At 33.8% G+C, this 10931-nt stretch overlaps 2 protein-coding genes across 4 annotated transcripts; both read left to right on the top strand.

The window, feature by feature from the left end:
• Nucleotides 1–2770: 2770 nt before the first annotated feature.
• On the top strand, nt 2771–10830 carry LOC104881473 (probable disease resistance protein At4g27220). Of its 3 annotated transcripts, none has more exons than XM_019225083.2 (4): nt 2771–6107; nt 6751–7351; nt 8380–9111; nt 9981–10830. In XM_019225083.2, exons 1-2 carry the CDS (start codon nt 3285–3287, stop codon nt 7063–7065), a joined length of 3138 nt encoding a protein of 1045 aa, XP_019080628.1. In that variant the 5' UTR covers nt 2771–3284; the 3' UTR covers nt 7066–7351; nt 8380–9111; nt 9981–10830. The 3 variants fall into 3 exon arrangements, with proteins under 3 accessions (XP_019080628.1, XP_010660144.1, XP_019080629.1); XM_010661842.3 differs by having other exon boundaries at nt 2772–6107; nt 6838–7351; XM_019225084.2 differs by lacking the exons at nt 6751–7351; nt 8380–9111; nt 9981–10830 and having other exon boundaries at nt 2774–4850; nt 5404–5660.
• On the top strand, nt 8533–10468 carry LOC132255058 (uncharacterized). Its single transcript, XM_059742689.1, has 3 exons — nt 8533–9111; nt 9981–10088; nt 10364–10468. Exons 1-3 carry the CDS (start codon nt 8533–8535, stop codon nt 10466–10468), a joined length of 792 nt encoding a protein of 263 aa, XP_059598672.1.
• Nucleotides 10831–10931: the final 101 nt, after the last annotated feature.

Raw genomic sequence — 10931 nt, 5'->3', positions numbered from 1 at the left:
AAAAGGAAAGGAAGAAGACAAAGAGAATAAAATTTACCTTCTGCAGACTTCATTCATGCTCCAGTTGTCATCCTAACATGTGGAAGTGGATTAAAAAATTTCTCAAAATTGAAGACTCAAAACTTCGTTTCAAGTCCGAATTCTCACCTATAAATAGAGTTGCAAATTTCATCATGAGGCAGAACTTGAGAACTTGAGAGCTCAAGAGTGCACAAGAGTGGCAAAAGAGTTCAGTGTTATAAAAAATTCTCTCTCTTGCTTTTGTAATTTCCTCTTTCAAAAATCTAGTCCTTTGTATTCATCACTTTGAGTCATCCTTCCGCTATCAACAAGCTTGTATTCAACAACTCTCTATGATCAAGGTATATTTTCAATAAACAATATTTTCATATTCAAATATATGTATTTTTATGATTAAATTTCTGCAATAAATTAGACAGAAATAGATAGTAATTATTTTTGTTTTTATGCTTAGAGTTCATTAGATAGAATTATTTATTGAGTGCATGAACTGTTGTAGCTTTGAATTATTTGGAATTCAAAAAATTAATTAATTAATTATAAACTAAATAAAAATGTTCAAACACTTTATCTTGAATTAATTACTAGACTTGTACATGTAATAAACAACTTGAATCATTTATATCTTAAAACGTTTATTTATTTTTAAATTCATTTCGAATAAAATAGTATTAATAATTATTATTTTTAATTTATTATTATTCATTTTTAACAAAATTGATAAATGTTAATATTCATATTTTTAGAATATTTATAAAAAAAATATAATTTATTATTTTATTATAGTATTACTATTCATATTTTATGAAAAACTATTGATTTTTTAATTTATTTGTAATTGAAAAATTATTTTTAATAAGATTTCAATGAAATTTAGTTTATATTATATAAATTAAATTTTTAAATTTTTTTATAAAATCAAATAAAAATATTTTTATTTTTTGAAAATTATTTTTAAAAATAAATTGCATCAAATAAATTAAAATGTCTCCTAATGGAAATTATTTTTCTTTCCATTCTTATAATCACTCCAGTCATCCAAATATAAAGAAAAATGACAAAAAAAAGAAAATAGATGTCTCCATTTATAGTCTTCGTCCCCACGTATCAAACATGTAGCAAGAGAACTTGGAAAATGAATTTCCAAGGAACTTGATAAGAACAAGTAGACAATGCCCTTTTTTTCCTTACTGTATACAAGTGATCAGTAGACAAGGAAATAACTTTTCCTCGAAAGACGAAACGATACACTCTCAGAATGGCCATCTCCATGGATTTGAACAGCAACCCCTGCCTTCTTCCTTGCTTCCCTGTTTAGCTCATAGGCTCATAGCTGCCGGGACTTCAAACTAGGACACAACCCATTGAAACGACTCTTCTGTGCTTCTTTCTCGTCTTCTAGGAAATTGCAAGCACCCCACCTCGTATGAACCCATCAGCCTGCATGTGTCAACCACTTGCAAACATCAGTCTGATTCTATGTCCATTCCTAAGAGCCCCATCCACAGGCTGCTGCTGCTGCCTAGCTCTGGCATCCCTCAGCATCTCAACCTGTTGAGAGAGGTCCTCATTGTTACACCGTTAGGGCATGTTTCTGGATTGGAACACATCCTATGTCTCAGTATTCATTACTTGGTTTGAATTACTAATTAAGATTAAAATAGGAACCAATTACAATTAGGGCTGAAATCAGGACAGGGTTGGATTAGGTTGGTGGTTCAATTAAAAAATAATTAACTTAAATTCAACCCGATTCGGAGTCTAACTCTAACCCTGAGTACTTATCTCAAAATCAATTCAACTTCTTTTGTTTCTAAGATTATTCCGAGTTTAAGTTGGTTGAATTAGATTCGAATTAGTTAGGTTGATCAGATTATATTATTCCATATCAATCCATAATATTTTTTTCAAACTTTTTTCTATATATTTATACTTAAATTTAAATAGTAAATGAAACAAAATTTTATTTGATTAAAATTTAATATTTATTATTTAATTACTTAAAATTCTCTTTGAATTAAACTATTTTTAAATTATTAAATTATATTAATTGGTTAAGTTGAATTACTCAATCAATTATAATTTTAAGTTGTAATATATTAAATTACTTTATCAAACATATTTAAAATATTTAATTAATGACTTAAATTAAGTCATTAAATCATATTAAATCAATAAATTGACTTATAATACCCTTTAATAGTTTTAATTTTACTTTTTCTTTAAAATTAATAAAAAAAGAATAAATGAAATAAATATTATTATATCGTATAATATATATCATAAATATTATAAAATAATCGACTTCCAATTAGTATGATATTTTACATCAAATAAGAAAAAAAAAGTTTTTAATACCATACATGTATCGAGTTCATAGATAAATTATTAGCTCATTTCTTTTGGAAAAAATAAATAATAAAAAGACGATACAAAATCTGAATAAATTAACAAAAATTGAAAACTATGTAACCATGGGCTCACAAATGGTTTATACACGAAGGATAAGAGATTCCAATTTTTATTTTTATTTTGGTCAAATGAGATGGCTTCATTGCTAATAAAGTTGGAAAATTTTAGTAGGCAAATTGATTTTAATTAGTTGAGTGTTGTCTTATTTGATGTGGTAGGAGCAAACAAGAAGCCAGAATTGACCAACTTGCTTCTCCTTCCAATTTTGTTTTTCCTTCGTTGTCTTCCTTGACTATAATTCATAACAGCAGCCTGGTAGAAGGTTCTACTTTTATTTTCATTGTTCTTCACTTTCCTTAATCCAAGTAGAGTTGTGTGAAGACAGTGGCTTGTGGTTGAAAAATGCCACCAAAGCACAGGTAGCATGGTAAGCTTTCCAAGAAGAGTGAAATCAAAATCTCAACTACTGTGAGAAAATAGATAATAACATTAAAGACAGTAATAAAAAACTCAGAAATTGTAATGATAACTTGACCCACTGAGAACCCATCGATGGATATGGTTGGAACTTTGAATAATTGAGAGGGCATACCCACGGCTGATTTTCATTTTCATTTCCATTCTTCTGGTTAGTGCCTCCATCTCCTTCTTTGCTTTCTAAAACCTTTCATTTCCTTTTCCTTTTTTCCTTTTGTCACATTGAATCCAATTGCATAAGTTCTCTCTTGACCCATAGTCCTTTGAGGCCCTTTGCTTGCTAAAAGTAAAACCCTTTCATTGAATCCGCACTGCTGGTATTTTTTGTCATCTGGTTTCCTGGAGGAGAAAAAGTGGGAAATCCCAAATAGGAAATGGAGGAAATTGTTGTTACGATTGCAGCAAAAGTTGCAGAGTACCTGGTCGCTCCAATTGGACGTTCATTTGGCTATCTGTTTAACTACCGCAGCAACATTGATGATCTCAGGCAACAAGTTGAGAAGCTGGGGGATGCCAGGGCTAGGTTGGAGCGATCTGTAGATGAAGCTATTAGGAATGGGGATGAAATTGAAGCTGATGTTGACAAGTGGCTTTTACGTGTTAGTGGGTTCATGGAAGAGGCTGGCATATTTTTTGAGGTTGAGAAGAAAGCAAACCAGAGCTGTTTCAATGGGTCCTGTCCAAATTTGAAGTCACAATACCAGCTAAGCAGGGAAGCGAAGAAGAGGGCAAGGGTTGTTGCTGAAATTCAAGGAGATGGAAAATTTGAGAGGGTATCATATCGTGCTCCTCTGCCAGGGATAGGATCTGCGCCTTTCAAAGGTCATGAAGCTTTAGAATCAAGAATGACTACTTTGGATGAAATTATGGAGGCCTTGAGGGATGCTCATGTCAATATCATTGGGGTATGGGGAATGGCTGGTGTGGGGAAGACCACACTGATGAAACAAGTAGCTAAACAAGCTGAAGAAGAGAAGTTATTTGACAAGGTGGTTATGGCTTATATATCTTCCACTCCTGAGTTGAAAAAAATTCAAGGTGAACTTGCAGACATGCTTGGTTTGAAATTTGAGGAGGAGAGTGAAATGGGAAGAGCGGCTCGACTATGTGAGAGGTTGAAGAAAGTGAAGAAGATCCTCATCATTTTGGATGATATTTGGACTGAACTCGATCTGGAGAAAGTGGGAATTCCTTTTGGAGATGATCATAAGGGATGTAAAATGGTGCTCACCTCTAGAAATAAACATATATTGTCCAATGAGATGGGTACTCAAAAGGATTTCCCTGTTGAACATTTACAAGAAGAAGAAGCATTGATTTTATTTAAGAAGATGGCAGGTGATTCCATTGAGGAGCCAGATTTGCAATCCATAGCAATTGATGTAGCAAAAGAATGTGCAGGTTTGCCAATTGCAATCGTAACAGTGGCAAAGGCATTAAAAAACAAGGGTTTGTCTATATGGGAGGATGCCTTGCGACAACTAAAGAGGTCTATTCCAACAAACATTAAAGGAATGGATGCAATGGTATACTCAACTCTGGAGTTGAGTTACAAACACTTGGAGGGTGATGAAGTTAAGTCCTTGTTCTTACTTTGTGGTTTAATGTCTAATAAGATTTATATTGATGATTTATTGAAATATGGTATGGGTCTGCGATTGTTTCAAGGAACTAATACATTGGAAGAGGCAAAAAACAGAATTGATACATTGGTCGATAGCCTCAAAGCTTCAAAGCTGTTACTAGACACTGGCCACAATTCATTTGTTAGAATGCATGATGTTGTTCGTGATGTTGCCATAGCAATTGTATCCAAGGTCCATCGTGTATTTTCTCTGCGAGAAGATGAATTGGTAGAGTGGCCAAAGATGGATGAACTCCAAACCTGCACCAAGATGTCTCTGGCTTACAATGATATTTGTGAACTTCCTATAGAATTGGTATGTCCGGAACTTGAACTTTTTTTATTCTATCACACCATTGATTATCATCTGAAAATCCCAGAGACATTTTTTGAAGAGATGAAAAAACTCAAAGTTTTAGACCTTTCTAATATGCATTTTACATCACTACCTTCATCACTCCGTTGCCTTACAAATCTTCGAACATTGAGTTTGAATTGGTGCAAGTTAGGAGACATCTCGATAATTGTAGAGCTAAAGAAACTAGAATTTTTTAGCTTTATGGGTTCGAATATTGAAAAGTTGCCCAGAGAAATAGCGCAGTTGACCCATCTAAGGCTGTTTGATTTGCGGGACTGTTCCAAACTTAGAGAAATTCCACCAAATGTCATATCAAGCTTGTCCAAATTAGAAAATTTGTGCATGGAAAATAGTTTTACTCTATGGGAGGTGGAAGGAAAAAGTAATGCTTCCATTGCTGAGTTCAAATATTTGCCCTATTTAACTACTTTAGACATACAAATACCAGATGCCGAACTGTTGCTGACAGACGTCCTGTTTGAGAAGTTGATAAGATATAGAATATTTATAGGTGATGTCTGGAGCTGGGATAAAAATTGTCCAACCACAAAAACATTGAAGCTCAATAAGCTCGATACAAGCCTTCGTCTAGCTGATGGTATTAGCTTACTGTTGAAAGGAGCAAAAGATCTACACTTGCGTGAACTGAGTGGTGCTGCAAATGTTTTTCCCAAGTTAGATAGGGAAGGTTTTCTTCAATTAAAGTGTCTCCATGTTGAAAGAAGTCCAGAGATGCAACATATCATGAATTCAATGGATCCAATTCTGTCACCTTGTGCTTTTCCTGTTCTGGAGTCATTATTTCTCAATCAGTTGATTAACTTGCAAGAAGTATGTCATGGCCAACTTCTAGTAGGGTCCTTTAGTTACTTAAGAATTGTAAAAGTGGAATATTGCGATGGTTTAAAATTCCTCTTTTCAATGTCTATGGCTAGAGGCCTTTCAAGACTTGAAAAAATAGAAATAACTAGATGCAAAAATATGTATAAGATGGTTGCACAAGGAAAAGAAGATGGAGATGATGCTGTTGATGCAATTTTGTTCGCTGAGCTGAGATACTTGACTTTACAACATTTACCGAAGCTCAGAAATTTCTGCTTAGAAGGGAAAACAATGCCTTCCACCACGAAGAGGTCACCAACAACTAATGTAAGGTTCAACGGCATTTGTTCAGAGGGTGAACTTGATAATCAAACATCGGTTTTCAACCAACTGGTATGTCATAGCTCAATAATACTTTCTAACTAGTTATTTTATTTTTGAATCTCTTCAGTTTAAAAAATTGCTATTTTTGGAAAAAAATTTCAGGACTTGCCACTCAGTTGATTTGGGTCAATAGGTCACCCTTCATTTATATCCCAAAAATTATCACTGTTTATGCCTCTTCTTCTAAGACTTTAAGAGAATGAGTTTCAACTAATACCCAACCTATTAATAAATGAAAGGAAAATATGACATGACATCATGCCTTTTGTAGGTTACATGTTTTGTTTTAATATTTGGAACTCTGGGTTCAAAGGGAAAACTGTGCAAAGATTTAAGGTTTTACAATGATGTGATAGAAAACTGTTCACAATCCAAATAGACCCAGTGAATCTTGTCTTGGTGCGATGTCCAAATACCAGACCATTAGTTCTGGAGAGCTTAGTATAAAATCCATATATAAACACATGCATAGTATGTGTGTATGTATATATGTGTATGAAAATCTTGACAGAAACTACAAATGCCTAAAGTTTTGAGAAATTGCATATTTTTTATAACATTTTTGGAAACTATAAACATGCTTGATAGAAAACTCTAATTTTATTTGAGATTACAGCTGTCATGATAATTATTTTCACTATATTTATTGCAGTATTATGCCTTGTCCTCAGTAGTTTGGCATATACAAATGATGCAATATACCATTGTTCTTATGCTCTCCGAGTTTCTCATGTTACAGGAGGGTTGGCATGGTCAACTCCTACTTTCCTTCTGCAACCTCCAGTCCCTGAAGATAAAGAATTGTGCTTCACTGTTGAAAGTACTCCCACCCAGTTTGCTTCAAAACTTACAGAATTTGGAAGTACTAATAGTGGAAAACTGTAAACAATTTGAAGAAGTATTTGATCTTGAAGGGCAAAATGTCGATGATGGACCTGTTGGGCTCCTGCCTAAGTTAGAAAACTGAGTTTAATTGGTTTGCCTATGTTGAGACATATATGCAACAAGGACCCTCGACACATTCTGTGCTTCCAAAACCTGAAATGGTTAAAATACACAAATGTGGAAGCTTGAGAAACCTTTTCCCTGCTTCTATGGCCTTGGGTCTTATGGGCACTATCATATTTCCTAAGTTAATCCATCTTTCACTAGAATCTTTACCCAGCCTAACAAGTTTCTATCAAGCATATCATGTTCTAAAAAGGTTTGATTCTGCAGATGATATCCCAGTTGCAGTGCTCTTTAATGAGAAGGTCAGTTCTCTTAGAATCCTTTTCTTTTTACTTCTTATGATATTAAATTTCCTTATAATACTGTTTAGAATCAAATTTGGAATGAAAAGAAAGAAAATTTAGATTAAATCTTGCTTCTGGAATATTTTAATTGTATGATAGTTTTCTATTCATATTAGAATGAATTTCATCCAAATTCTGTTATTTGTTGACAGATTTTTTTTCCTTAAAATTCTAATTATTTTAGGTGATGGAATTCAACTTTTTTAAGCATGTATATTCCCTCCACCCCCTCTTCAATGGGGATCTCTGGTAAACATATACAGGACAACCCAAAGTAGTTGCCTATAATAATGTTAAGGTAGAACTTTAGTTTTTTTTTTGGGTTTTAAGGAAAGGTGGATTTAGGGTTTATAAGATGACCGAGTATCTTGTTGCTTCCGATAAGTTTTTCCACCATTTTTACATAAATGCTATTTGAGAGGTGCTTCTAATCATTTTCTGGGATCTGGAATTTGTGTTCCATCCACAAAATTTCAGCTGCAAATGTGAATTCCTCTGCTCAGCTAACAAAATAATTCATGTGAAAGTGGCAAGAAAAAAGAAAAAAATTAGCAATTGTAGGATCCTCCTCCTTGTCTTTTTCTTTATTGTATCTGAATATTTGAATCAGTATAGACCAAGATCAAATGCTAGTCAGTGCCTTGGACTTAAATTGATGCATTGAGACCAATTGATGCATGTTTTCTCTTTAAAAAGCTCTTTCTTAGATGGGAAGGACACCTCATAACCAACCAGTCACCTGGAACAGAGAATTTTGATTTCAATGGTATTGATAGCATTGATGGCAACTTCATAAGCAATATTTTTAATATTTCTGAGAAGATGAAGTGATGAAATTTATCATGTTTTTCTTTTTTTTTCTTGGCCCAATTCAAGCTGGTTCTAGACATGGATAATTTTCTTGTATTAACCTTCTGCCTTATATTGTCTTTATGTTAAATTATTCAAAATATATAAATAAAAAAATGGTGGGATAAACTCCACAGGCTGCGTTGCCTAGCTTGGAGCTATTAAACATCTCAGGACTGGATAATGTGAAAAAGATATGGCACAACCAACTTCCTCAAGATTCCTTCACCAAACTAAAAGATGTGAAGGTGGCATCCTGTGGACAACTGCTGAATATTTTTCCATCCAGTATGTTGAAAAGGTTACAGAGTCTACAGTTTCTGAAAGCAGTGGATTGTAGTTCATTAGAAGAGGTTTTTGATATGGAAGGGATAAATGTGAAGGAAGCTGTAGCAGTCACTCAGTTGAGTAAATTGATTCTACAATTTCTGCCAAAGGTTAAACAGATATGGAATAAGGAACCCCGTGGAATTCTCACTTTTCAAAACTTAAAATCAGTAATGATTGATCAATGTCAGAGTTTGAAAAACCTTTTTCCAGCATCTTTAGTCAGAGATCTAGTGCAACTTCAGGAACTGCAAGTGTGGTCTTGTGGGATAGAGGTAATTGTTGCAAAGGACAATGGAGTCAAGACAGCAGCTAAGTTTGTATTCCCTAAAGTAACCTCTCTCAGACTCTCCCATCTACATCAACTCAGGAGTTTCTACCCAGGGGCACATACTTCACAGTGGCCATTGTTGAAAGAACTGAAGGTGCATGAGTGCCCTGAAGTCGATTTATTTGCATTTGAAACTCCAACATTCCAACAAATACATCATATGGGAAATCTTGATATGCTGATTCACCAGCCCCTTTTCTTGGTGCAACAGGTAAGGTCCCAAACCTTTTTGGATGTGATTCACCTCATCAAGTTTCATAATTGTCAAGTTTTGTTTAATTGTACATTAAATTTTCATGTTATTGTAGCAAGCACAATTAGTTTGCTCAGTAGATCATGTATTGGATTGCTTCCTTGCCACTATTTTTTCAGTTTTGTGAACCCTTATATATGTTTATAAAACCTGTCCAATCAGAGACTATTCATGAATTTTCCAGATATCCCTTCAAAGAAACTAGTGGGAGACTTCAACTAATTATATTATGCAATTGAATTTATCTGATTGAGCAGGTCTTGCAGTACAAGTAAACTAATAACTTGACCTGAAAAGGTGGATGCAGAGACCAAAACAACATGCTAGCAACAGGATTGTTGGCCCCCACTTGATCCAGAAGTTCCTTTAGAGAGGATCCTGGATTTCTTTGTTTCTCCCTATTGCAGTTGAACTTTTAAGCTAAAATTTTACCTAATCCTTTCTTGTGAGAGGAATTTATATGACTAGTCTATATAGTTCAAACCAATATTGCAATTTATAGTAAATTTTGTTGGTTTTCAGAAATTATTTAATTTTTAAAACTATTATATAACAGCCAACTTATAGTAAACAATTCTGCACCACCATTCCAATCCATTTTTATTAAAGTGATTTACACCTTGCACTGAACTTCTCAAATGCCAAATGATCCTAATTAGACATTGAGAGGTGGCTGTCCATTGCATCTTCTGTGAATTGATTATTTTGCCATGTTCTTCGCTTGGTTCAGAGAAATAAAACAGCTCCTCTTTGTAGATATGCATATGTTATTTGTATACTTGTTTTAATTGACAGAACAAATCTGTTTTGTTTGAGCCATTTATCAGGTTGCATTCCCTAACTTGGAGGAATTAACATTGGATTACAACAACGCGACAGAAATATGGCAAGAACAATTTCCAGTTAATTCCTTTTGCAGACTAAGAGTTCTGAATGTATGTGAATATGGAGATATTTTGGTTGTCATTCCTTCCTTTATGCTTCAAAGATTACATAATCTGGAAAAACTTAACGTGAAAAGATGTAGTTCAGTCAAAGAGATATTCCAACTTGAAGGACATGATGAGGAAAATCAAGCCAAGATGCTTGGACGGTTAAGAGAAATATGGTTGCGTGATCTTCCAGGGCTGACCCATTTATGGAAGGAAAACTCCAAACCAGGCCTTGATTTGCAAAGTCTGGAGAGTCTTGAAGTGTGGAATTGTGACAGTTTGATAAATTTGGCACCATGCTCGGTATCTTTCCAAAATCTAGATACTCTAGACGTGTGGTCTTGTGGCAGTCTGAAAAGTTTGATATCACCCTTGGTAGCTAAAAGTCTGGTAAAACTCAAAAAACTCAAAATAGGTGGATCACATATGATGGAAGTAGTAGAGCCCGTTTGGCAGTGATTTTTAAAAGTGTTTCTACCCTTAAAAACACTTTTAAGTGTTTTTGGGATGAAAATAAAGTGTTTGGCAAATTTTAAAAAACAGTTTTGAAAATCTGGAAAAACACTTGAAGTGATTTTTAGAGAATCACTTGACAGGTGTTTTTTTTTAAAAAACACTTCAATTTTTTTGAAATATTCCAAAAATGCCCTCCAGTGATTCCCGATATCTTTATTCCCTTTCGTTCATACCTCTCTCCTTTATTCTCCTCCTCCATCGCTCTCCATCTGAGACAACACAGTAAACCTCTATTTTCATTCGAGATCGTGGATCGAAGGTAAATATTTTTATTGATTTAGATATTTTTTGTAAATATTTTTAAAAATTTTAGTATATTGATAAAAAAAA

This window comes from Vitis vinifera, chromosome 14, assembly GCF_030704535.1.
Source record: "Vitis vinifera cultivar Pinot Noir 40024 chromosome 14, ASM3070453v1".
Classification (NCBI taxonomy): Eukaryota; Viridiplantae; Streptophyta; class Magnoliopsida; order Vitales; family Vitaceae; genus Vitis; species Vitis vinifera.
Note: the sequence above shows the minus strand (reverse complement) of the source record. Positions and strands in the feature narration are given on the sequence as shown.

Excerpts from the sequence above, each read along its gene's own strand:
- LOC132255058 (XM_059742689.1), top strand. The coding sequence starts at position 8,533 with ATGTTGAAAAGGTTACAGAGTCTACAGTTTCTGAAAGCAGTGGATTGT. Across the intron at positions 9,112-9,980 it reads CCCTTTTCTTGGTGCAACAG|GTTGCATTCCCTAACTTGGA; the intron begins GTAAGGTCCCAA and ends GCCATTTATCAG. Across the intron at positions 10,089-10,363 it reads GCAGACTAAGAGTTCTGAAT|TTTGATAAATTTGGCACCAT; the intron begins GTATGTGAATAT and ends GAATTGTGACAG.
- LOC104881473 (XM_019225083.2), top strand. The coding sequence starts at position 3,285 with ATGGAGGAAATTGTTGTTACGATTGCAGCAAAAGTTGCAGAGTACCTG. Across the intron at positions 6,108-6,750 it reads CATCGGTTTTCAACCAACTG|TATTATGCCTTGTCCTCAGT; the intron begins GTATGTCATAGC and ends TATTTATTGCAG.